The sequence below is a fragment of the Dermacentor variabilis genome, chromosome 5 (assembly GCF_050947875.1).
Source record: "Dermacentor variabilis isolate Ectoservices chromosome 5, ASM5094787v1, whole genome shotgun sequence".
NCBI classification, from domain to species: domain Eukaryota; kingdom Metazoa; phylum Arthropoda; class Arachnida; order Ixodida; family Ixodidae; genus Dermacentor; species Dermacentor variabilis.
The window spans coordinates 120,235,445-120,261,398 of NC_134572.1; the positions used below are offsets into that span (position 1 = coordinate 120,235,445).

The 25,954-nt window shown below is 46.3% G+C and overlaps 2 protein-coding genes across 2 annotated transcripts in view; both read right to left on the minus strand.

Moving 5' to 3' along the window:
- Positions 1 to 25,954, minus strand: part of LOC142583126 (uncharacterized) — an 841,809-nt gene that overhangs the window by 146,897 nt on the left and 668,958 nt on the right. The gene's annotated exons all lie outside the window — the stretch shown is intronic.
- On the minus strand, positions 14,410 to 16,883 carry LOC142583125 (uncharacterized). Its single transcript, XM_075693455.1, has one exon. The coding sequence runs from the start codon at positions 16,572 to 16,574 to the stop codon at positions 14,832 to 14,834; it is 1,743 nt and encodes a 580-aa protein (XP_075549570.1). The 5' UTR covers positions 16,575 to 16,883; the 3' UTR covers positions 14,410 to 14,831.

A 25,954-nucleotide genomic window follows, 5' to 3' on the forward strand; every position in this document is an offset into this window, starting at 1 on the left:
GGACCATGGACTACCTAGCAGCCAAAGTTGGCGGGAAAACGGTCGGAGACAAGACCGACCGACCAACCCCTAAATGTGCGTGAAGTATTCTGATCGCATTAGCACCACACATACGGTTTTGCTTTCACTGAATGCAAAGACAGCCACTTGTTCACAAAATGAACAGATTCTGAAAAAAATATTTTATTGTTGATACTAGAATTCTGGTAACGTTGTGTATATTTCATCGAGCGCGTTTTAAAAAAAATGCAACAAGCCTAAGAGATGAATGTGACAAAGAAAATATTGTTATGAGAATATGCGACTGAAAAAAAAAGAATTAGAAAGCACTACTCCGAAACTTTCATAGGCTATTCATCAGGCCACCGTTCTTTCTTTTTCTTAAACACATCTCAATTGCTTCTCATGAGTCAGAACAGTTTTTGAGCGAGACAATTTGGCGAGGACCAGGATACCCGCAATCCAAAAAATACGAGGACTTTATGACCTCTACAGGGCACCATTTAAATGCACGGAAGTGAAAGCAGTCAACCGTGCTCTTTTTGGATTTGGTATCGATTTAAACAACGCTTGCGAGAAATTTAACATTCCGCCAAGATACAGCCGGCTTCACCATGAAGCAAGCCCGGATGAAACAAAAAAGAAAGCTCGAAATGCGAAGCAAGGCAGAAAAATCGTTCCTTCGTTTTAGACTTTCAAATCAAAGAAACTGCGGTGGTTTCCGAAAACTGCGTCAGAGGACCGCGTAGAGGCGTCCCAATCGATACCGGTTGCAGGGCACCCTGAGTGGAGTTCTGCTGACTGACGATGGCGATAAACTGTTAGAATCGGGGTGAGGAAGAGGTATATATATTACAGCACTAGAGTGCAAATCCATAGCGCAAAAGTCACAGCGTAATGAACCCGCGTTTCGCGCAGATAAATAACCTTTCGCGGCGGAAATCCATTAGTAAAAACTTGCTTTTCTTTCAAGGACAGCTCAGTGAAGTCAAATTGATAACCATTCAGGTACCGCTTAGACGAATTGAGTGTCAGCGATCGCCGGCGAAAGGCGAGATTGAACTTGCCTTTCCAGTAGCTGCGATGCAAAAGCGATATACTCGGTTTACTCTTTTGCCGCGAAGATAGATGCTTGTCTCTACAACTCTTGCCATTTATTGGTGAACGCGACGGCATTTGCAAGTAGCATCAGTGTTAACGGGATATATGTGGCGGAATGCATTGCATATAAAACCAGTAGGTTATGACAACCTTTGTTGATGAGTGCTTCATGCTCTCGCGCAACAGGACGAGAAGCGTTTAGTGCTACAAGATATGAACCCTACACCTAGTCACAACTAAGATGTGTTTTACTTCCCGGCATTTTCTGTGGTGAACGAGGTCCAGCTAGATTCGTATTTATTAACAATACAAACCTCATTATTTGGTCATATTACTTAAAAAAAAAGCTTTTGTTGTTGGTCTTTTTCTGTACTTTGTTTTCTTTGAAAGTCACGCCCTACCCCACCCCCCCCCCCCAAAAAAAAAGAATTTCGCTACTATTTACCCGTATCATATATATCGTCCATAAGGTTCACTTGTATATTCTTTTGTCACTTCAATGCAGTCATAGAAATTTTCTGTATATGGTATGTACAATAGTGTTAGCGTACAAACTTGCGCTCGAAGCTGTCACTTTTTGTACACGGTCGCTCTCTTTATGAAAAAAATACCTCCCTGATCTTTGGGTCCTTTTCGGAATAAATTGAGTTTTCAGGAGCACGTAACCAGTGAGGCTGTACTGCCTTTTATGCCGATTTCCTAAGCACCTCTACATATTTTTTCCGGTTGCCTGCCCAAACTTCAACATTCATAATTGAACATATCGCAAGAGCTGCTGCACAAAAGAATTGCGGAGAACCGACAACTACGAGTAATACACACTTATGTTACATTAGCAATAAGACATCGGTAGACAGGTTGTTGGGACAGACCTAACGCAAGCAGTATTTAGAAGGGGAAGAAATGCTGGAGATACTTGAATGCTGGACTTCAAGCTTCTCTCAGCGACTCCTTAATACGGGTTGAACGTTAAATGCGAATAATATCAACTCCCGGATGCACTGTCATTAATAAATTTGTCTTTAAGTCACTTCAAAACACCGCTGCATACAATGGCTTATGCCAGAAAATCTCCGTTCTTGTGGCTGGACTGGAATCCTTCAATTCCCAATAAACAGAAATTACCAAGTCGTTTCCGCCGCTTCACATGCGGGGCGCGGTAATAAGAGATAATTGCAACTTTGTGATCTCTGAAGCTGATCAACTCGTGAAGGCAAAATGTTAAGGCACGTAGGATGTCGCTGTCATGCATGAACGATTACGCATATTGGCAGTCGACTCCTCTATCCCCATTTAATTTCGTCCGCCGGTTCTCGTTTGGAATTAGCGCGAAGGGGAAACGGAAGCCATCTTTCCTCCTGTTTTGGAAGGGATAAGGGAGGATAACCCCTTCCGTCCGCGGAATAAACGTTCTTGACAGGAGACACAGATTAGAAGAGCCTATTGGGCGACGTTTTAATGAAGGCTTCCGTGCCATGATGCCACGCGCATCTCTTGAGCGCTTATTGATTATACGTCACTCCGAAATTGCGAGCGGCAGCAGACGTGCCACCGCTGTTCAGCGCACCCGATATTAACAAATGGGAGATGAGGTTTTCGAGAAGAATCACTAATAATAATAGAAATTGCGACAAATTCTTGGAAAACGTGGTCAACACAGTACCAATACGTTTCATGAAACAATACGAAGTCCACAGACGCAAAATTATTAAATTATTTTGCACAAGAACGCTGTAATAAGTAATGCATCAAAGCGACCTGCACTGACAGTTCAACCACTTTTGTGCCGATCACTTACTATTCCTTTCCTGTTCCCTCTGCTTTTCAAGGTTCTGCCGGCTTCACCTTCGCCAATGCAGGGTAGCAAATCAGGTGCAACCTTGCTAAACTACTTGCTTTTGTTTGCGTGTCGCTGTCTCTTTCTCGAAGACCACTTTTTCCCGAAATGTTTTTCAAAAAGCACTGAGGCAAGACAGCAATTCAGCTACTGAGTGATGAACAGCCCTTGGTTCCAAACTTTTCATATATGTAGATATGCAATCTATATCTTCCTTGATATTTTTCAATTGTTGTTTTCTAAAATTGTTACCTCCAGTGTTTCAAATTACACAGAAGCGCGACGTGTTCCACATTTATTGAAACAATGTAACCCTGAAGACGAAGCTGTTTGCCGTCACATATAGCAGAGCGCTCGCAAATAAGAATCAGTTCTCCCGCCCCCTCTGTCTCTTCATGATTGCCAGCCATCGGTAGGACAGCAGCACCGTTTGCCATACGGTTGCTGGTGACATCTGAAGGACGCCAGCGCAGCCATCCGAGTAGTAAGTAAGCAACCAATTCATTTGCTCCTTGCGAGTGTTGCCGTCTGCATATAAGACGCAAGCTGAAAAAATGTGATCTAAACTTTCCTTCCATTTGGGGAAGGGGGAGAGAAGGTGCGAGGAAGAGATTTTATATTCTACATCGCTGATATGCCAGAACCTTTACTTTTTTCTTCTCGGTATGCCAGGATATGGCGGACTTTCCGGGAGCTACTTTTTTTATTTGATGGTAGCCTTACACAAAAATATATAACAAGTAAACAAAATTCGCACTAGTGAAAATGAGAGCCATCGTGGTCGCGCTATGGTAATGCCACACTGGCCTGCGACTGGTTCTAAAAGGGTTTTGGGGAAGGATGGTTTGAATTCGGGCAGCGTTTGCCGAAAAAATTTCATCGCATCGGGGCCACTTTTTTACTCTACTTTATCATCTTTTTACTCTACAGAGAAACCGCGCTTCAGCGCTTCATTCATTAACTCCAAAGAAGTGGCCCTTGTTACATTTGCGAAACCACGCGAAGCCATACAGACCAACTCCATCGAGTTTCCGAGAGCATATAATTTTGACACACGGCGCACGTGGAGAAATATGCTTGCTCATTCAGTCACAGGTCGGCAGATTCATGAGTCGACTTACTCAGGCTCAGACGGACCCACGAGTCTGAGTGGGTTCGTATGGGTGCTATGGCGTGAATCTGACTGAGCCCAGCTGAAAAGAACTTTGCTGCGTCTTAAGACGAAACAACAGGTACGCTTGCTAGCGCGCGAAACCTCGCTCCCGCACGCCTTGCGTTTGCCGCGTCTCGAGAGGAATGGCGGTTTCAACCCACAATACGCGCGCCAGCGCTCACTTGGCTCACTATTTTTGTCTTGGTAGGCATCGTTTCTTATTTTTTTGAGACAGCCAGAGAAGATATATGGTGCCGGCACCGCGCTTTGACTTGTAGGACTTGTCCTGCACCCTCTGCGCATGCGTAAGCTCGCTGGCGTGGGCTTTGGCGGGCCGGCGAGCACACGTGTAGTTCGCACTGAAGTCCGAGTGAGCTTGGCTGAGTAGAATTTTCTTGAGCCTGAATCTGAGTAAGCCCGGCTAAATATAATTTGGTGAGTTTTAGTCAGAGTGAGCCCGGCTGAGCAGAAGCTTTACTAGTGTTTGTCCGAGTGAGCCTTAGGAAAAAATATATTTTGTAAGTGAGACAGAGGGAATTTAGTTTATTCTGACGACCTGCTTCACACCTGCAAACTTCCAGCAAAGTCCAATTTATTCAATGTGTTCCCGAGGAGCTCTCCGTATTCCCAAGATGGCTCAAGTGGATACGCTAAGAAGTTTACAAAAAGCAAACGCTTCACTCCCCTGGTTATCATCAAGTACATGAAGTGGCACAAATGTGATTACTTCTTAAAGCGACTCGAAAGCACCGACAACTCTGAATTTCAATCGCCTTATTTCACCAGAGAAATTTGTTATTGACACTCCATTTCAACTTCATGCACGTCATACAGTTCGCAAAACCAAACAACTTCAAAAACCGCAAACCGTATACAGAGCATAAATACCCGGACATTTACGAACTCAAAAAACGTTCCTAACTGCCCCACACACTCCTGCTTCTTCACACACGTCGCGCTCGCAATACCCAAACCAATATTCTCTATATTTGATTGTTAAAGGGTAAATGATTATTTTTCTAATTTTGCGTCCACGGCTGCACCGGACGTTCTCCGCCACACCTGCTAACTGATTCGCAGCAAAGAGCGTATAGGGATCAACAGAACGAGAAAGAGGCATCATCGTAAAGAAGTCATCAACGTACGCTTTGAGAAACTTCACCCGCGCCTATGGTCAACGTACCAGTGAAGGTGCCAAAGGGCCCACACATTTGTCCCGGAGGTTCGGCCACCTTAGCGATGCATACCGCATGGAGTCTCCTACAGCCGCGTATATAAAGCTAGCAATATAGTCGACATTACATATGCAGGTTTTTGATGTCGCAATGCATCGTCAGATTACGCAGAACTCTGGTGTGCTCGCTAGCCCTATTTTGTCGGTCAACGTTGAAGGCTGTATACTTAGTCTGTGTGTCAAGAAACGATACCTACACAAACACAAACCAGGGGTATAAAAAGAAACAAGCTTCGCTTTCTACAGGTTCTCAAGCCAGCGTCGTTCGAGTGAGTATAAGCTCAAACTCGCACGCTTCTAATGATGAGAACCAGAACTAGAACACAGAGCGGCAGGGATGCCCTTTCCACGACCAAGCCGGCGTTGACGACGGTGATGCCACTGTGAAGCAATAAGCGAGTCAGCGAGCGAAAGCAATTCGGAAACCAAAGAAGCATGCCAGCTTTCGTTCTGCTGGGTAGTAAATCTTGAGCGCGAAGAAAAACGCCAGCGTTTTGCTATCCATTTATTTGCGTGACATTGGAACAAAAGCCAGCATTACAGAAAAATATTAAGTAAGCACGCAATCTATATATGTCACGGATGGTAAACTTCAGGAGGAAAGCCCTGCTTGATTCTCCTGGCTATGTAATAATCTTGAAGAAGCCTGGACTTGTCTTCCAGCGGGGTGCGATGGTTCTCATCGGGAGACAGTCAATGCGAGCGTCCACCGTAAAAGCAAGGTGATCAGTATAGCTCACAATCAGGTGCCTTCCGACGGCAGGCACGCGATACCTGTTTTTTAAGGGTTCTGTTTTCACTTTAGCGGAGTACTCTATAATTTAATGTCCATGTATCTTACAATATACTAACAGATTCACTATTAGTATTGCCGTAAACAACTTTCTACGCATTTCGCACTATTATATCAAGAAGAGTTTATACTTAGTCAAATAATTCAAAATGACGTGGGTTTAAGAATCTGCGTAGATTTCACTAACGCATCTGACTCGACTGACTGACCATGGCTGATTAATTCGCGAACTTGAGTGTTATGCACATCGTGGACTCACTGCCTCAGTCGTTATTTTTTACCTACAGCTCAGTACGCAAGCGATAACTATAATTGACTTCACGCTTACCATGCAGCCTGTTAGTCGCGTTGTTCCACAAGGTATTATTTTAGGTTCATTTGTGTTAAACATTTGCATCTTTGACATGGTTCATGCCCTCCCTCATGTTAAAGCTATTATTTACGCTCCAGATGCGAGAAGATTTCTGACCAGTAGTAATCAATTAATTGGCATGGAAAACTGCTGTTACAAGGGTTAGTACCGTGAAAGCAGCAATAAATAAAAAAACGCGCTACAAATAAAAAAGTCACAGTTTAGCCCGACAGGCGAACCATTGATAGCGATAGCAAATTATTGGACAGCCTGATGTAAAGTTAGCCGTTTTTTCCGCTGCCCAAGTCGCTGTAAACATTCGCTTACTTACAAATTTTTGACATGTGGGCATGTATTCTAGGGTCCGAATTGATATTCTAGCTGTCGAGTACTACAGTCGTCTGTAAAGCAAAGGCGTCGTATATATTCCGAAAAATATTAGCGCCAGCTGTGAGAACATGGTGCTTTCGCAGCAAATTAGTCCAAATCTAGTTCAAAATTAGTTCAATATCTGAAGTCTGCAGATTGACTTTCTTGCCTAACTTCCACTTGATTTTGGCATGCGATCTTTTATGGTGTGGCGCTATACTTGTGCAGATGCAGTTATCTGAGCGACGAAAAGAAACCCACGCCAGACCGCAACTTCTCACCTTGATGCAGTAATCGGCTAATATACTTAACATAGACCTCCTACCTAATCACTGGACCTCGTCTTCGGCTGTTACGAGTACCAATCGAAGCGCTGTTCAGACTTGAGCTGCTGCAAGGGGCCGGAGAGTCACCGAGTCCGGAGATGTCACTACTTGAAACTCAACTAGGCGATGGACTTGAATTATTGCTTAGCGCATTTATATCAACTAAATTAGACAGTCTCTTTGGGGGAATGATGAGAGTTATCAGGAGTTTATGATAAAGCTTGCCTAGGTGAGGAGAACTGTCAAGGAATATACAGTGTAGAATAATGGTCATGTCTAGGGCCGGTAATTTACTAAGATAGCCTGGATAGTAGATACATTTTGCCCCTTTTCCGAGTGGGAAGCATAGATTTACAAAGAACATTATACAAGTTAAAGCAATGCGAGGTAGACACGAGCTTACAGTCATAGCTATGAAGAGGTACACGAAAGATATTCGGAGAACCTCCCTATAAACATTAGCTGTGCGCTTTGAAGTACTACCCAAAGTCGGTCAAGCAATAATAACGATGCACGGCCCGATCTCAGCAGGCGCTTGCGGTCATTGCATGACCGCTCTTCCTGAGTGACCAAATGACTTCTAAATTATAAAGTGTCGAGCACCGCCCCAAAGAACTTCCGCAGATCTCTGCCAACGTTTAGAAACAGCAAATCGTTTTGCGCAGAGGTCTAGAATGCATAATCTTTGTCGTAGGGAACATACTTACTTCCTATATGCACCCTATTAGTTCTTCAGTTAGAGGCTATAAAATATATTTTACCCAAAACAAGCGCCTTGAGCATGATCAGATGGCTGAACTATGCTAATAAAACGTCCATGTTCTGTTCAATTGCAAGGACCAAAATTTCTGTCTTGAGATGTTTTTAGCTCGCGCGCATTCTTAGTAGGTAACTGTTCGATTTCTTCTTCGGACTTCTATTCGCTACGCTTTCGTTAGCTAACTGCTACGTCAGCCGGAATTTTTCTTTCCATGCCTATCGTTACGGGTACGTCTAAGGAAAGGCATATTTGAGACGGCTTGGAACTCGAGCATATGCACTGTAGGTATATTCGAGAGTCGTTGACGATAACTTCATATGCAGTGAATAGGGTTAATGTTGCCCTATCGAACAATTTATTCCGGCAAAGTACAGATAGAGTGCCAAACCTTTGTAACATAAACGATGGTACCTGAAACGGGACTGCAAATCATCCATTCGCCATTTACGAAAAGGAACTTTTTTTTTTCTTCCCGTAATTTTCCATCTACCAAGGCCTTGGAAAACGGTCGTTGCAAGAGAAGGAAATTGTCGAGGCATTAAACTTCTACTTACTGAGCCAGTGCAAAAAAGTAACCTCGCTTGGTTTAGATACGAACAAAACTATTTCCAAATCATTTCGACGTTTGATAGCCCTGAATCGTCGGCAGCACCCTTCTGAAAAAAAAAAGTCCTCTTCGATCACCGGTTCAGAAATATTGTACAGAACAAAGCTAGATACTCTCGCTTTTCTGTTTAGTTTTCTCTTGCAAATGACTACTCGTGGAATTTTCCGCGATGATAACGCGCTAGATCTTCGCCAGAGAAATGTGTGCACGTGAGTTATTTCCGTTGCACAAGCCATTGGCTACGACACCTCAGTGATGCAATGAGTAAGTCGGCTGTCTTGGTAGATTTCACAAGCGTATTCGAAAAGGTAGTTGCCTATTCACTGCGCAGTAAAAAACTCGAAACTTGAGCTCCGCACTTGCAATTTCGTCAAGGTATTACGATGGCAAACAAAAATACACAGCATGCTGCGGCTTGAAGTGTCATGGTTGTTGCAATCGAGAAACGATGACAGTTTTTTTATAAATTGTAGGAGCCGTATCCTTTCGCTGCGCTGAAATGCCTTGCAGAGAAAAGAAAATGGACGCCCCAGCGGGTGAAATAAGTGAATAAATATGTAAAAGATTTTGCTTCAAAAAGCTTCCACGGCACTTTGATTTTCGTTATTCTCTCGGCGGACTTCTATGGAGTTCCGATTCTAACCCGCGCTCTTTTCTCAGTGTGACCTCTCCGGCACATTCGCCCTTAGCGCGGTGACTATTTTTCTCGTTTCGCAACTTCAACTTTCGATTCGAAGTCACACTTTTCGATTTCGGTGCCCGATCCTTAAAAACAGAGTAAAACCCGTGAATGTCTCGTAGGGTGGCTCGGACGTTGACGCCTTAAGAGTATTTTACACCTGATAGGTGTTGATGCATCGCTTGAAGACAAAAAAAAAAACGGGCAAAAGAAGCAAGAAAAAGTAGAGAAGTGATCGTCAAGAGAACGCCCGGAGCCAAGGTTCCCTTTTATCATCTTTGCGTATTTTTTCAGAATAACAAACGCGCGATCTACAAAGTATGACGTACTTCTACGTTGGTTGGTTCGCTAGTGGCATTAGTGAGCTGAAACGTCAAACACACGCGTGCGGGCAGACACACAAACAAACAGAAGTATAGATTAGAAACAACATTGAAGCAAACTGAAAGTAAAGAGAAGAAATAAGAGAGAAAGTATAAACGAGCCCGAGCCAAACCTCAACAGTACATAAGTCGTATGTGTAAGCTATACATACAACGCGGTGCGAACGTAGGGAAAGCTCGCGGCGGAAACATGCTTGCGTAGCGCCGAATCTCGCTGAAGGGCGGATAGGTTTTCAGGAAAGCCCACGCAGACAGAAAGCGCGTTGCGGCATATCAGAGAACGCATGCACAAGACGGGCGGAGAGCTCAGCACAGAAGAACACTGTACTGGAGATATATACCCCAACTCTGCTTGCTGGCGCGGAGTGGTTTTTGTCTAGTTCGGAAAGCAGCGTAGAATTTCATATGGCCATCTTGCTGCAAAGGCATTCACGCAAAGACAAGTGATTATACGACTCGATGGGTCGACAAGTCGCCCGCGAAAGGAAAAAAAAATAAGTGATGGAATTTGGTTGACGTATATATAGAACTTCCTTTTGACATGTGACTACCGCAGTTTTTCACACATTAGCCTTGAAATAGATATGCTTATATGTATTGTACAAAGTAATGCGTATACTATATGCTAAGCGCATACAGTACAATATTGTAATGTATAAGCCCCAGTTCTAGTATATTCGGTCCGACTTCGCATTTTATGTGAAGGAAATTAGCGTTTGCAAAGGGTTTATATATATTAATAGGTTGGAATGCTCTAAAGCTCGCACTAAAACGTACTAAAACAATCCGATGTCATTATAAGTTAGCAAATCAAAATTCAGCTGAATTACTTAGGCCATAATGGATATGTATGATACACGTTTAAGCGTTTAGGCTGATGCTGTTTCGTCATGGACAACACATATAATACATTACACGGAATATGGGCACAATCACATTAACCTGTTCTCACATTTTACACGTACACCAATTAATGGCGTTGCTCAAGAAGACGCAGAGTAGAATAAATGGTGGTATGAGCTCCGCCGATCTAGAAATAATATCCACGCACAAACCAAGGTGGCAAATGGGGCCGTGTGTTAGGCCAGCAGCTAGCCTTGGCAATTTGTATTGGGGGACATGTAAAGCCGAATAAGCCTTTAAACTACACCTTCAAGGGTGCCTCAGTAGCACACGTGACAATGTAACAGAATATGGCTTCCCAGCACACACTTAATGATCAGCTGATCGCCCGAACTGCCCCCTCCACAATTTCCTGCCAAAATATATCGCAGCATTCTACCTGTTCCTAATTCCTTCCAGGAAATTAAAGAAAAACAGAAAATATATACAGCGACGTTTCACTCCGTGAACGTGGGTTACGAGCAAGCGTATGGGTAGTACCCCGTTTTTTGTGCATTGAATTGTGTGCAAGTGAGACGGTTTTTCCAAGGCGTATTTTTGATTTTGTATCTTTTATGTTCCGTCTTCGATTCTTATAATGTGTAAAGTGCCATTAGCAAAGATGGTAGGGCACTGTAAGGAAATGCACGGCCTTTATTATTTCAATTATTATTGGATTAGAGAAACTGTATTTATGCCTGCAGTTGGGCGCTCGCGCGCCCCGACGAGGGCCTACGTCATCCTCGAAGGTGCCGTTACTCGGCGCGGGTCTCCGCTCGCCGTTGCCGGCTCGCTGGGTCCGTGCCTTTCGAGCGCCTCGAGGACCTGCTGGACGGCCCAGAGCTGATCCTCTCGGTCGTAGCTCTTCGCGGCTGCCTCGAGCCGCGGTGGGAGTGTTCTTGAGTTAGCGTCTTCTGGATATTTAATGCAGTCCCACAAGATGTGCGTGTAGTCTGCGGTCCCCCTCCGGCAGACTCTGCACATATCTGTCGGATATGTCTCGGGGTACATGCGATTTAACAGTTTCGGGCTCGGTAGCGATCCGGTCTGGAGCTGTCTCAGTACTACCGCCTCCGCTCGACTCAGTCTCGGGTGCGGGGGTGGAAGAGTCCTGCGAGCCAAGCGGTAGGCCTTCGTGATTTCATTGTAATCCGTCATGCGGTCCTTGGTTCCGAACCACGTCGGACGGTCTGTCGCCGGGGCGCGGTTGGTTAGCGCTCGCGCCGCGGCGTGTGCCGTCTCGTTGTGGTTCTCATTGCGTTCCGACGCGTCGCCCGCGTGCGCCGGGAACCACTTGAGTCGTACTTTTCGTTCGTCTAGTTTTACCGCTCGCAGTACGCGCTCAGCCTCCCTGCAGATTCGCCCTTTGGCGAAGTTTCGCACCGCCTGTCTTGAGTCACTCAGCACCGTGTGGCAGTCTGCGTCGGCGATGGCCAGGGCGATGGCTACCTCCTCCGCTTGCTCCGCTTCGGTGCTTCTCACGCTCGCTGCCGTCCTCGTGGCGCCGGTTGACGCCTCTATGACGACCGCTGCGAAGGCGTTCCGTTGGTATTCGGCCACGTCCACGTACCGCGCGTGTTCGTTGTTGGCATGCTGGTCGATGAGAGCCTTGGCCCTCGCCGCTCTTCTTCCCTTGTTGAACTCGGGATTCATGTTCCTCGGTATGGGGTCGATTCTGGTCTGGCGTCGGACCTCTTCGGGGACGGGGAGCTTCATCTCCACCGCGTTCGAGCGTCTTATTCCCAGATCGTCCAGTATCTTCCTCCCGGCTTTGGTCATGGACAGCCGCTCCAGTTGAGAGGTCCGTTGCGCTTCGGCTATTTCTTCGAGCGTATTGTGTAGCCCGAGTTGTAACAAGCGGGCCGTGCTTGTGGACTCGAACAGGCCCAGCGCTGTCTTGTACGCTCTTCTGATGAGCACGTTGATTTTGTTTCGTTCGTGTTGCAGCCATCTGTGGTAGGCTGCAACGTACGCGACGTGGCCGATGATGAAAGATTGGACGAGCCTAATTAGGCTCTCCTCTCTCATGCCAGCCTTTCTGGAAGTGACTCGTTTGAGGAGTCGAATCGCGTTGGCTGTTTTTGCCGTGAGACGGGTGATGGTTTCGCCGTTCCTTCCGTGCTTTTCGATGACCATGCCTAGGATCCTAATTTTGCCGACCTCGGGGATTACGTTGCCGGATTTGGTCACGATTCTGATTTTTTCGTTTTCGCGCTGTCTAGTCTTGCCTCTGCTGTATTTGGTAGGTGGGAGTATGAGAAGCTCTGATTTGCTCGGCGAACATCTCAGTCCGGTGCCTTCCAGCTGGTCTGCTATTGCGTCGACGGCGGCTTGCAGCGCGCCCTCGATGTGGGCGTCGCTGCCACCGGTCACCCATATCGTGATATCGTCCGCGTAGATGGTGTGCCTGACGTCTTCGATGCACCCGAGCTTTTCGGCCACTCCGATCATTACCAGGTTGAACAGCATTGGCGAAATGACCGATCCCTGTGGTGTTCCGGTGCTCCCGAGCTTCTTCTCTTGCGTCTGTAGGTCGCCTGCTCGTAGCTCGACAGTCCTGTCCGTGAGGAAGTCCTTGATGTAGTTGTAGGATCTTTCCCCCATGTTGAGCTTGGAGACTTGGGACAGAATCGCCGAGTGTTTCACCTTATCGAAGGCGCTCTGCAGGTCGAGCCCTAGGATGGCTTTGTTGTCGCGGGCGTTCCCGCCATCATCGATGATTTGGTGTTTGAGCTGCAGCATCGCGTCCTGCGTGCTGAGATGCTGTCTGAAGCCGATCAAAGTGGCCGGGTACAGCCCTTCTCGTTCCAGGTAGTCTTGCCACCTGTTGAGCAGGACGTGCTCCAGCACCTTGCCCACGCAGGACGTGAGCGAGATGGGCCGGAGGTTATCCGTGTCCGGCGGCTTCCCCGGCTTGGGGATCAGGATGGTCTTGGCTGTCTTCCACAGCTTTGGCAGCGCTCCCGCTCTCCAGCACTTGTTGTAGTATTGTGCGAGCTTTTCAATCGAGCCGTCATCGAGGTTCTTGAGCGCCTTGTTCGTGACGAGGTCCGGGCCGGCTGCCGACCGGCTGTTGAGGTCGTGCAGGGCCGCGCGTACCTCCTCGACGTCGATGTCACGATCGAGGTTCGCGTTAGGCAGGCCGCTGTACGGCGCGTGTTGTTCGGTAGGTGTAGTCGGCAGGTATTTGTCGTTAATGCGCCTGGTGACTTCGTCGACGCCGTGTGCTGAGACCGCCCGATGTATGAGCTTGGCGAGTCTGTCCCTTTGGTGCGACTTGGTCTTCGTTTCGTCGAGCAGGTGCCGCAGTAGGTTCCACGTCTTCCCGCTATGCATCTGCCCGTCTGCCGCGTTGCAGATCTCGTTCCACTGTTGCATGCAGAGAGCGCGGCAGTGATCCTCGATCGCTCGGTTCAGCTCCGCCACCTTCTTTCTCAGTCTGCGGTTAAGCCGTTGTTTCCTCCAGCGATTTAGTATCGACTGTTTGGCCTCGATGAGATGCGCAAGCCGGCTGTCTACTTTGTCGATCTCCGCGCCCGTTGCAATCTCTTTGGTCGCGTCGCGTACGCTCTTGGTGATTTCGGCCGTCAACGAGTCGATGTCTTCGATGTCGTCGTCACCGTCGCTCTTCTGGCTTCTGGCGTCTCGAAAGGCATCCCAGTCTATCCATCTGTGTGTTTTGACGCTGGTGTCGTTGTGTTCCGGTATGCCGATTTCCACGATGGTGTGGTCGCTGCCTAGGTCGATCCCCGTGTTTCTCCATGTGATCGCGCCCCGGATGTCGTTCTTGACGAACGTGAGGTCTGGAGTGGTGTCCCGGGACACGGAGTTACCAATTCTCGTCGGATGTGTCGGGTCCGTGATGAGGGTAAAGTCGAGTTCCGTGGCGTCTTGGTACAGGTCGCGGCCCTTTGCTGTGTGCTTGTTGTAGCCCCAGGCAGGGTTCATCGCGTTGAAGTCTCCGCACGCGATCAGGGTGTTACGGCCCGCTGCGGTGCTGGCTCTGTGCAGTAATGTCTTGAATCTCTGTTTTCTCTGAGATGGCTTGCTGTAGACGTTGAGCAGAAATATGCTTCCTTTTCTCTTCTTGCCAGGGATGATTTCGGTCAGTGTGTGCTCGATCTTGAGATTGCTTTGCAGCTCATGTTCGACGAACGTGAGTCCCTTCCTGACCAGGGTGCACAGGCCTCTGCCGTCGGGCGGTCCCTTGTGCACTCTGTAGCCGGGGAGGGACGGTGCGTCGGTTAGTGTCTCTTGTAGTAGTATAACGTCTGGCTTGCGCGCGGCATGTACGATGTGCTGTTGGATGACTGCCTTCTTCCTTCCGAAGCCGCGACAGTTCCACTGCCACGCGGTTACACCTGCTGCTGCTGGTGTTGCGTTGGCGGCCATGATTGCGTTGCCGTGTACGGGGCTCCCTGGTTGGGTGGATGATGCGCGAAGAGGGGCGCAAACGTCGGGTGGCCTACCATCGGCTGTAGGGTCCTTTCGATGTAGGCGAATCTGTTCGTGTTATCTGCTCGGTAGGTCTCCATTGTTTGTTTCAGTGCTGTCACTGCTGCGATGTTTGTCGTGATTAGCTGTTCGAGTTTGCTGAATGTCGCTTCGAATTTCGCTTCGAGGCAGTCGATGCGATCGTTTTCTGTTTGCGTGTGCGTGGCCTCGATGGCTCGCTTCTTCGGTGCCGGTTCCTCTATGGCTTTCTCCTGGATGTTCGTTGTCGTTTCCTCGGTCTTGCTTGTGCTTGGCGTGGGTCTCTGTAGAGGCTCGTTGTTGCATAGCAGCAACTGACGAATCTCGGCGATCTCTTTCGTGAGGTTGTTGATGGTCGCTCGCAACGCCGCGTTTTCGTGTCTTAGGAGCTCATTTGCCTCCCGGACCTTATTAATATCTTCTTTCTTCGTGGCTTCGGTGATTTTCTGCACGTTCCTTATGTTGTTTCCTTTCGCTGCGTCGACCCAGCTCACTCGCTCACGTGACGGTGACGTTTTCCTGCTGAGGCTTCTCTTGCAACAACTGCTGTCTCTGGATTTGGGCGCGCGGTTTTCCGATGGGGTCCTTGACTTTCGCGCAGCTGGCGGCTTGTCCAGTGGCGGGAAATCGCTCTCCGACAGTAGCTGGCGTTCGGCCTGTCGGCGCTCCCATTGTCGCTTGCGCACTACGTAGGGGATCTTGTATTTCGCCTTGCACGTTCGGTCTCCGGTCGCGTGTGCGCCTCCGCACAACTGACATTTTGGGGTACAGCGATGGTCTTCTGTAGGGTTCGCGAGTCCGCAGGCCAGGCACGTCTTGATTGTGGGGGTCGGGCAAACGTCCTTGCGGTGTCCCACTCGGCCGCACTGCTGGCAGACGTCAATCTGTTTCTTGTAGAGGCGGCACGGAATCAGGGTGACTCCGTATCGGACAAAGTTCGGTACCTTGGGCCCCTGGAACACCACAATCGCAGTGGTCGTGCTTCCAATCCTTTTTGAGGCCACTGCTAGCGGGTTCCTCTCGTTGACGATCTTTCTATCTAGCTCTTCGGCGCTCGCGTCGATGGGGATGCCTCTGATGACGCCCTTCACGGTGTCGTGAGGTGCCGTGCGATATGCGCTGACCTCGTAGGGTTTGCCTTGAATGGATATTTCCTGGATTTTAGCGTACCTTGCCGCGTTGTCTTCGTTCGGTGTACTTACGACCATGATTTTCTGTTGTGTGTTGGGGCAGATGGTGTCCGCGGCGCTTTCCTCGCTCGTGATCTTGGCCGCAGCGAGTATGGCCGCAGCGACGGTGGTGGTGCCGGTCTTGACGATGTCCAGTCCCCCTCTGGGTCTGACAACTATCTTGGTTTCTTCTAGTGGCATGGCTGGCATGCGTGCTGCCTTGATGGCCGAGGCTCTGACGTTCTTGTAGAATTTTGACCTCGTGCTTGTTTGACACCCGCCGGGTGCGTCGGGCTTGCCGCTGGCGGGGGTCCGCTGGCGCAGCCTCGACATGCGTTCCCCCGCGAGCGTCCATCCGGCGTCGCTGTGGTATTCCTCGGGTGATATCTCTGTTCCCTGAACTTGAACGCACATGTGATTGTCCACGATCATTGTTGTTTCAGAGGGCGCCTCCATCTCGGAGCTGACGAGTGGCAGCCGCCGAGGTGTACGGCAGGCCGCTGTCGGTGCGACGGTGTTGTTGGGCCGAGTGTCCGCGGAACACGCCTAAGCCTAGCAATCCTCCGCACGGCGGCAGTAGAAGCAGTCACGAAATATGGCAAAGCACCTCTGGGGTCAGCTGGTATCGGTCGATGCCGCTCGCCTTCACGGACACATTGGTGCAAGCAAAACTTTGGTACGAGGTAATTAGCACTGCGTAATTGGCTAGCAATCACGGAGCCGATCTCTGACTAGGGACGAGCGCTTCTTCTTCGTCGTCGTCTCCCTTATTATTTCAAGCAATTTGGAAATGCATGCACTATTAACACTGCTCATTTTCACCTTCTCCTTCTTCCTCTTCTTGTTTGCTGTCTTTGATTTGCAGAGTGTCAGTTTGTACACCACTCAGCATGTTTTCCAGCTTGGTTATAGAAATGTTATCCATTACGAACGGTCCGCCACAATCTTCCTCGTCCTGCCCGTAGATATCGGAAGACCAGAAAGACTCATCGGTGAATCTTTCTTAATCTTTCGAAAGGACCGGGAAGGCTTCCGTGGAGGCGGAGTTATTATATTCGTTAAAGATTACTATCAACCGTCTCTAGTGATAATCGACTCTCATTTTGAAATAGTGTGGGTCCCTGCACGTATCGGACATGCGCAATGTGTCATTGGTGCATGCTACCATCCACTTGATAGCCGCTTGGAATTTGTTCATTTTCTTCAATGATGCTTTACAACAGGTCATATCCCAGTTTCCAAAATACATATTGATATTAGGAGGTGACTTTAATTACCCAGGTACCGAGTGGTCGACCTCGTCCTTAAAGGAAAATAGTAACAGATCTGTGTGTCTTCATTTTCTACAAACCTTGAATTTTCATCATTTAACTCAAGTCGTGCGCGAACCAACTCGGGCTGGCCACGTACTAGATATTATTTTAACAAATCATCCATTCTTGGCTGCGACACACGTACTAGAATCATTAAGTGATCACAGGGTGCACGGCGGCCGCATTTCGGTGGGGGCGAAATGCGAAGACGCCCCTGTACTTAGATTTAGGTGCACGTTAAAGAATCTCAGGTGGTCTAAATTTCCGGAGTCCTCCACTGCAGCGTGTCTCATAATCAGAAAGTGGTCTTGGCGCGTTAAATCCCATAATTTTAAATTACAGGGTGGTGCAATGTTCCTTTGCATTGAAAGCTGCCGAGATATATAAAGCGAAAAAATGCATTCTCAACTACGCACGCACCGGCACTGCCAGAATGATTGGTATGTTAGCTTCATTTACAGCCGACTTCCCAAACAATTTTCAAAACAGAACGGTAAATGATAACTGGAGGTTGTTCCGCGATAAACTCAAATAAGTTGAATCTACATGTATACCAAAAATAACCGTCAGCTCAAGGCAGAACGATCCGTGGTTTAACCGCGATGTGAAAACGAGCATAAACAAGAAAAAGAAAGCGTTCAGAAAAGCTGCCCGAACAAATGCTCCATAAGACTGGCAAAATTCCAAAACCATAGCGCGCCATACAGAAACTACAATTCTCGAAGCTAAAGACAAGTTTTTTTTTTAATTGCACCCTTCCCCATATGATAAAAACTGATCCGAAGCAGCTTTGGCAAGTAGTTAACCCACAACCAAAACACACTGCTCCCTTACTAATTTCCGAAAGCGAAGCAGTGCCTAAGACAAGAGACAGCACAGAGCTAATTTAAGCAAATTCTTCTGGGCAGTTTTTACTAACGAACTGCCGCTTGATAACACTCATATACTTGAACAACCATCTATTCAATTCCCTCTTTCATCCATCATAATATCGAAACATGGTGTCTCTCGTGCAATCGGCAGGCTTCCTCATAAAACCAGCCCAGGTACTGACGGTATAAGTGCTAAACTTCTAAAATTAACCTCGCACTACTCTTCAGTTTTGTTATCTCCAACATGTCAGCGGTCACTAGATACGGGGTGCCTACCGGACGATTGGAAATCAGCATTAGTAATACCGGTATTTAAATCTGGTGACACAGCAGACCCTAATAATTACAGACATATATCACTGACATCTATTTGTTACAAATTACTTCACTGAATACTTAATTACTTAACAATAGCAAACTGCTCCCCAATAACCAACATGGCTTTCGCCAAAATCACTCATGTCAGACGCAACTACATGAACTTGTAATAGATATTCAAATTTCTTTACACAAATTGACTAGTACAGACGCCATTTTTATTGATTTTTCTTACGCTTTCAATCGGGTACCCCGTAATTGACTAAATCTGAAAGTTAGAAATCTACAGCTTGACTACAACACGACACGATGGATTGTGGAGTTCCTAACGAACAAATTTCAAGTAATCAGTCCAAACAACTGCTTTTCTAAGCGCACTCACGTCATTTCAGGAGTTCCTCAAGGGTCCGCCCTTGGTCCACTGCTATATTTAATATACATCAATGACATCACAACTAATATTACTTTATAAATAGGTCTCCTCGCAGATGACTGCGTCTTGCATAATGAAATACGGTGCCCTGCCGACATCTCTGTGGTGCTGTCAGACTTAACAAAACTAACTGACTGGTGTGACACATGGCAGATGGAAATTAACATAGCCAAAACTAAACACGTAAAATTTGCTTCGATAACTCGACCTGCCTCTGACCAGTATACAATATGGGGTATTGCTGTTGACTCAGTATCTTCAGCCAAGTACTTGGGTGTCCCGTTTACCTCACCCGCCGTAGTTGCTCAGTGGCTATGGTGTTGGGCTGCTGAGCACAAGGTCGCGGGATCGAATACCGGCCACAGCGGCCGCATATCGATGGGGGCGAAATGCGAAAACACCCGTGTACTTAGATTTAGGTGCACGTTAAAGAACCCCAGGTGGTCAAAATTTACGGAGTCCTCCACTACGGCGTGCCTCATAATCAGAAAGTGGTTTTGGCGCGTGAAACCGCAGAATTCATTCATTCCTGTTTACCTGCAATTTCAGCTGGAATGCTCACATTGAACACATCACCACAAAAGCATGCAAAAACTTGGTTACCTTTAACGGCACTTACACCTTGCGAACACACATACCAGACTTCCCGCACACAGTTCTCTTGTCAGGTCATCTTCAGAATATGCGTCCATAATTTGGCACCCCCATCAGTCTAATCTCAGCAAGCTACTCGAATCAGTTCAAAACAAAGTTTCGCGGTTCATCATACTCTCGATATCAAAGTGTGTCCGCCTTAAAGAAATTACTCAATCTCTCTTCACTTCCCATACACACGAAATTATCACGGTGGGCCTTCTTCCATAGCCTTTACCACAGCAACATTGCATTCGCTCGAGCCCTTATTCTTCCCGCTCCCCACATCTCGACCCGCACAGACCATGTTCATAAAGTAAAACCTATATTTGCCAGGACTAACGCTTAACAAAATTCGCCTCTAGTTTTATCTATTGCCGAATTGAACTCGCTACCTTCAAACATTACCTCGCTTACGGAATCATCTTCATTTCATGCAGCACTGCTAACTATTTAGAGTGTATCACCCTGTCCGAACCAACATTTGCTTGAACATTTCCTTACACAGTGTTTTCATGTGCTTGGCGTTGTATAAAATTCATTCCGTTTCATCTGATATGTATCTGTGTAGGTTGTTTACCGAAATCATCATTCGATTGTACCTTTACACTCATGTTCGGAAGGGCACTGGTTGTTAACATCGCATTTTAGGTTCTTATGCGTTTTCCACGCTACCAGATATTGTACAAACTCCGTTTCTCTTTTATTTATTTCTTTTTATCTATTTTGTTTGTTTCTGCTCGACGCTTAGATCTTTTTTATTGTTCCTAACTCCTTCATATAATATTTGCATTGTACACATTTCACTTACGCTTGAACTTTTTCGTTCCCCCCCCCCCCCCTATGTAATGTACTAACGGGCCCTTATGGCACTCAATAAACAAATAAATAAATAAATTTATTTATTTATTTATTTATTTATTTATGGTACCCTCAAGGCCCGAAGGCATTACAGAGGGGAGTGGGAAAACGGGAGGTATAACAATAAAGTACGGAAAATAAACAATACAGTGTGTTAGTAATTACTAATTATACAATACTATGTAATATCTTGCCCAAAATTTGTAAGTACGACACACAATGTAAAAAAAGTAGCATGTTGATAATTCCTGTTATTACAATGTTAATCAGTGTCGACCTTAGTCGCTTGTAAGTACGGCAAGTAAATGAAATAACATGTTAATAATTCCTAGTTATACAATGTTAGCTAAAGCCTTACGAAACAGTTTGTTGTCGACAATAGATACAATTTCACAGGGAAGGTGGTTCCACTGCCGTGATGATCTGGGAAAGAAAGATTGACTGAAAGTGTTAGTGTTGCCTGTTTGAAGTCTGACCTTATGGTGATGATCGATGCGGCTCGATAGGTAATGAGGTTGAGAAATGAAGTTACTGTGAAGGGAGGAATGGTAATAAAATTTGTGAAACAGTGTCAAACGTGCTATTGTTCTACGAGATGCAAGTGATGGAAGAGATAGATTGTCTTTCATTGATGTTACGCTAGCGGTACGGTTATAATTTGAAAATATGAATCGGACTGAGTTATTTTGGACAAGCTCGAGTGAAGAAATGAGGTTTTCATGGTATGGGTCCCACACAGCTGCAGCGTATTCTAATTTAGGACGCACTAATGACTGGTAAAGTAGTAATTTTAAGGATGATGGAGCTTTGGAAAACTTGTGGCGTAAGTAACCGAGCATGCTATTAGCTTTACTTATTATGTACTGAGTGTGAATGTTCCAGGTTAGTTTTGCTGTTATATGAACACCTAAGTATTTGTATGAGTTAACGGGTTCTAGAGGAATATTATCTAGATAGTAAGTAGGAAGAGTACTGGTGTTCCTCTGCACGCGCATAACTTTACATTTATTAATATTAAGTTCCATGAGCCAAGTGTTACACCAATCAATCACATAGTCCAAGTCAGACTGAAGAGCATTAGTGTCGTCGTTAGTAATTATTTCACGATATATCACACAATCGTCGGCAAACAAGTGAATGTGAGATGTCAATGAAGAAGGTAGGTCATTAATATAAATCAGGAAAAGTAGGGGCCCTAGTACTGATCCTTGAGGCACACCAGAACGAACCTCAGTCAATGATGAATCATAATTATTCGCAGTAACAAATTGATGACGGTTAGTAAGAAAACACTCAATCCATTTCAGCAGGTTACTGTCAAGGTTTAAAAGACTCAGCTTGAATAGGAGCAGTTTGTGGCAAACCTTGTCGAATGCTTTGCTAAAGTCTAAAAATATACAGTCGGCACAGGAGGCGCGGTCTAAAATACAGTGTAATCTATGAGTGAAAGATATTAGTTGGGTTTCACATGAGAATGTTTTGCGAAAACCATGTTGAGCAGAGGTAAAAAATGTGTTCGAGTCAAGAAAGTTAACGAGATTAGTAAATATAACATGTTCAAGAAGTTTGCAACATGTGCTGGTAAGCGAAATCGGGCGGTAATTCAGGGGTGAGTTTTTGTTACCAGACTTATGCAACGGAACCAACTTCCCTATTTTCCATTGAGCAGGCAGAGTACAAGTGTTTATTGATTGCTGGAAAATATTAGCAAGTATTACAGAACAGTATGTGTTAGTGTTTTTCAAAAACTTACTATTAATGGTATCATAACCGGGAGCTGAGTTTAAAGGCAAATCATCAATCAGCCTAGCAATACCTGCAAAGTCAAGAGCTATGGGTTGCATAATGAGATAGTTGTAGTGCTCTGTGTGTGGTTGATCAATGTGCGATGAAGTGGAAAAATTATTTGCAAATGATTCACAGAGAATGTTTGCGCAAGCTTCATTTGGAATAAATTCACCAGACTCATCTTTCAAGGTGATCGAGCTATCAGAAGACGGGTTGATGACGCGCCAAAACTTTCGGATATCTGTCGTAAGCATGTCAGGTAATGTATGGGATAAGTAATGGTCTTTAGCATTTTTAGCGCAGTTAAGTATAGATGATTGGCGACGTTATAGGTTTTCCACGTTCTTTTACTTGCAGATAATTTAGCTAAGCGATAGAGACGTTTTTTTCTGTTAGATAGGCGCTTTATATAAGAGTTATACCAAGGAGATTGAGGATTAGAAGTGATGATGCGATTAGGAATGAACTTTTCAGTTAATAGGCGTACTTGGTCTACAAATATATCCCAATTTGACTGGACCGTACGGTTCTCAAAATCAACAAAAAATGTTTGAATAAATGACGATAGTTCATTGTTAATGGCTTCAAAGTTGGCTTTCTTGTAATCGCGTATTACTTTCTTAACTTTTATCCTTTTGGGATAGCAGACTTTTAAACCGAATGTCAGTAAGGTATGGTCGCTAATACCAGGTAGGTATGTTATAGAGGAAGCAATTTCTGGTCGATTAGTTAGGATTAAATCAAGCGTATTAGCGGTTCTGACTGATGATCTGGTAGGCTGAGTCACAAGTTGGGAAAATGAGAATAGGGAACACAGTTCACAGAAATCTTTAGCCTGAACGGAAAAAGGCTTTACGGTGGGTAGATGCGTATTCCATATTAAATTTGGAAAATTAAAATCGGCGAGCAAGAATAACGGTGTTGTAGGAAAACGGGAAAAAATTAGATTAATAGCATCGTGTAGCTGTTCAGTGAAAGTGGCAGATGACGAGGGTGAGCGGTAGCAAACGCCGAGGATTATCTTTGTGTGACCGAGAGTTAGGCAAGCCCACGTGGTTTCAAGTTCAGTGTTAATATTTATATGAACTGATGGAATATCTTTAGAAATTGCGAGAAGGACGCCTCCTCCTCGACGTGCAGATCGGTCACAGCGGTAGACAGCGAAATTGCCGGCGCCACAGAAAGTATCATAATCGCGCACATGTGCAGGAAGCCAAGTTTCTGTCAAGGCAATAATTTTTGCATCGCATGTGTCGATTGCCGAAGATAAAGAATGAAATTTATTTACAAGGCTTCTTATATTTGTAAGAAGAATAGGCAAGTAAGGTAAAGCTTTTTGTGATGTTAGGCCACTACCCCTTACGCTTCCCTATTGTAACGCACGTAGTGGAACCGAATGATTCTGTAATGTGCCAGATGCACTCTGCGCTCTTTCACGGACGCTATCGGTAGATGCGTCGTAAATATAACATTTATTGTTCAGAAACAATTTATTGTAGCGGAGTTTAAAGTTAGGGGAACCGGGTTGACTGGTACCGAACTCGATTAACTTTTTGCGAGCAACGCGGGTGGGAACCGAGAAGTCTTCGCTAATAGTAAGGTTATTTTGTTTGAATTGATCGCGCAGCGCGAACACTTTCTCCCGGGTTTTCAAATGCGAAAACTTTGCAACTATGGGGCGACACTTGTTAGGATCGAAAGGGCCGAGGCGATGTGCGCGATGGAGGGCGTCATCAGGAAATGTATCGAAGAATGATTTAATCGTTGATATTAGCTTGGTCTCGGTTTCTTGCCATGATTCTTTTGTGTCAGCGATACCGCGAAATATTAGGTTATCACGGCGCGATCTGTCTTCAATGTCAACGAGGTGTAAGTCAAGCGCTTCCAAGCGACAGGTCGTACTGTTTACCTTGTCATTTACTTCTGAGATTGCTTTGGTTGAATAAAATGTATTGCTCCGTGACTTTTGACACACTTACTCAGCTCGTGCCCGGCGCGTGGCGACGACTTCGAGATCGGTCGACTCGCGATCGGCCTGCCCCCGCTTGCGTCACTGCTCCGTCCTTATCGCTCAGCGCTCGGCGTCTCGATCACGAGACGAACCCATTACATCCACAGCGCACGCAGAGCCCGTACCAACTGCCAGGCTGTCCCGGGAGGTCAACCCAGCGCGCCTCCGCCTAACCTGTTCTTCCGCGGCGCTCCGTCTTCTCTCTCTCTCCCCGCTTCGATCAACACCACCTAGACTTTGCTCTAGGTGGCGCAGCTTTGCCGCGAGCTCAGCGCGCTCCACCGTACATTCTCCGGCGCGCGATCCTTTCTCCCGATGCCGGTGCCTTCATCATCCGTTGCTAGCTTCCCTCGCGGCGACACACATAAATTCGTCATTTCACAGACGGTGCATGTACGTTTGCGCGTAATACAATATTCCTCAAATGATAATCAGTTCGACGTCTACAGAAAATTAGGCATCAAACAATAAATACCAGCAAGTATTGAACAGACGTACGAGCCATTCTGTTGTTGATGAAACAATATCGAAACCCAATTCTGTGTCGACGATCTCATTACTGGATTTTAGAGAGCAGCTCTTAGGCCCCCGTTCCTGCGTTTTCCGTCGGCGTTGTCCCTCGGCGTAACCTAGCGAACGAGCACAGTGCAAGATCAAAGAGTGAACGCGGAGTGCAGAAGGGAATGAAATACAGCGAAAGCGAAGACAGCCCAAGAAGGAAATCTGAGAAGGAGGATATGGCGAAAGCGTGAGAATAAAAGCGCAGTGCCGCGCAAGATGGGGCTCTGTGGCGATGATGGCTACGAGATGGCGCCAGAGTAGCGCGTCATCTGTTCACCGATGACGCCACCGATACCATATATGGAAACAAAGCGCTGCATGAGCAGATGTCTGTCTGTGGCGGCTGCTGTGAATCACGCCCACGCGTCATCCCCGCGCTGCCTCTCGCAATTTCCCGATTCACGAGGCAGTCACGTCACACTTCGCTCCGTTCGCAACGTGCCGCACGAGACAGATTGTCCTCGCCACCCAATAAATCGTCATATGAAAACACGTCTAGAGCTGCGCTCAAATTTCGCATTAAGAAGTATAATAATCATCGGTGAAATGTTTTAGCGTGAAAAACAAAAGAAAAAATAGTTTACCGGAAATCACAGAGGCCACTATGTATGCTTCGGTAAATGTCGTGTATGCCCGCTTCACATGCACCATCTATTGAGGAAAATTTACTCCTGCTAGAATTGAATGGCTCATAGTTTCTACCACACCGCAATGCTCGTCCTACATAACGCACACGTGTGATAAATCAAATTAAAGGCCCTGTAATCTGTGCCCGTAGTATTCCATGAAATGAACTCAATATAACCAGTGAAACGTACGGTCATCGCACCTTAGCACCACGCGTCACACTCTAGAGGGTCAAAACGTCGCGGCGACATGCTATATAAGCAGCGTGCTTCCACAGATTACTTTCTTTAATGAAACTAGCAGAGCCCGTGAAAGCAAAGGGAGGAAGAGAGAGAGAGAGAGAACAGAAAACGAGACAGAGCTGGTTCATTACGACTACAGATTTCACCGTTTTCCATTACTCCTATGCAGTACCCCAG

Excerpts from the sequence above, each read along its gene's own strand:
- LOC142583125 (XM_075693455.1), bottom strand. The coding sequence starts at position 16,574 with ATGGAGGCGCCCTCTGAAACAACAATGATCGTGGACAATCACATGTGC.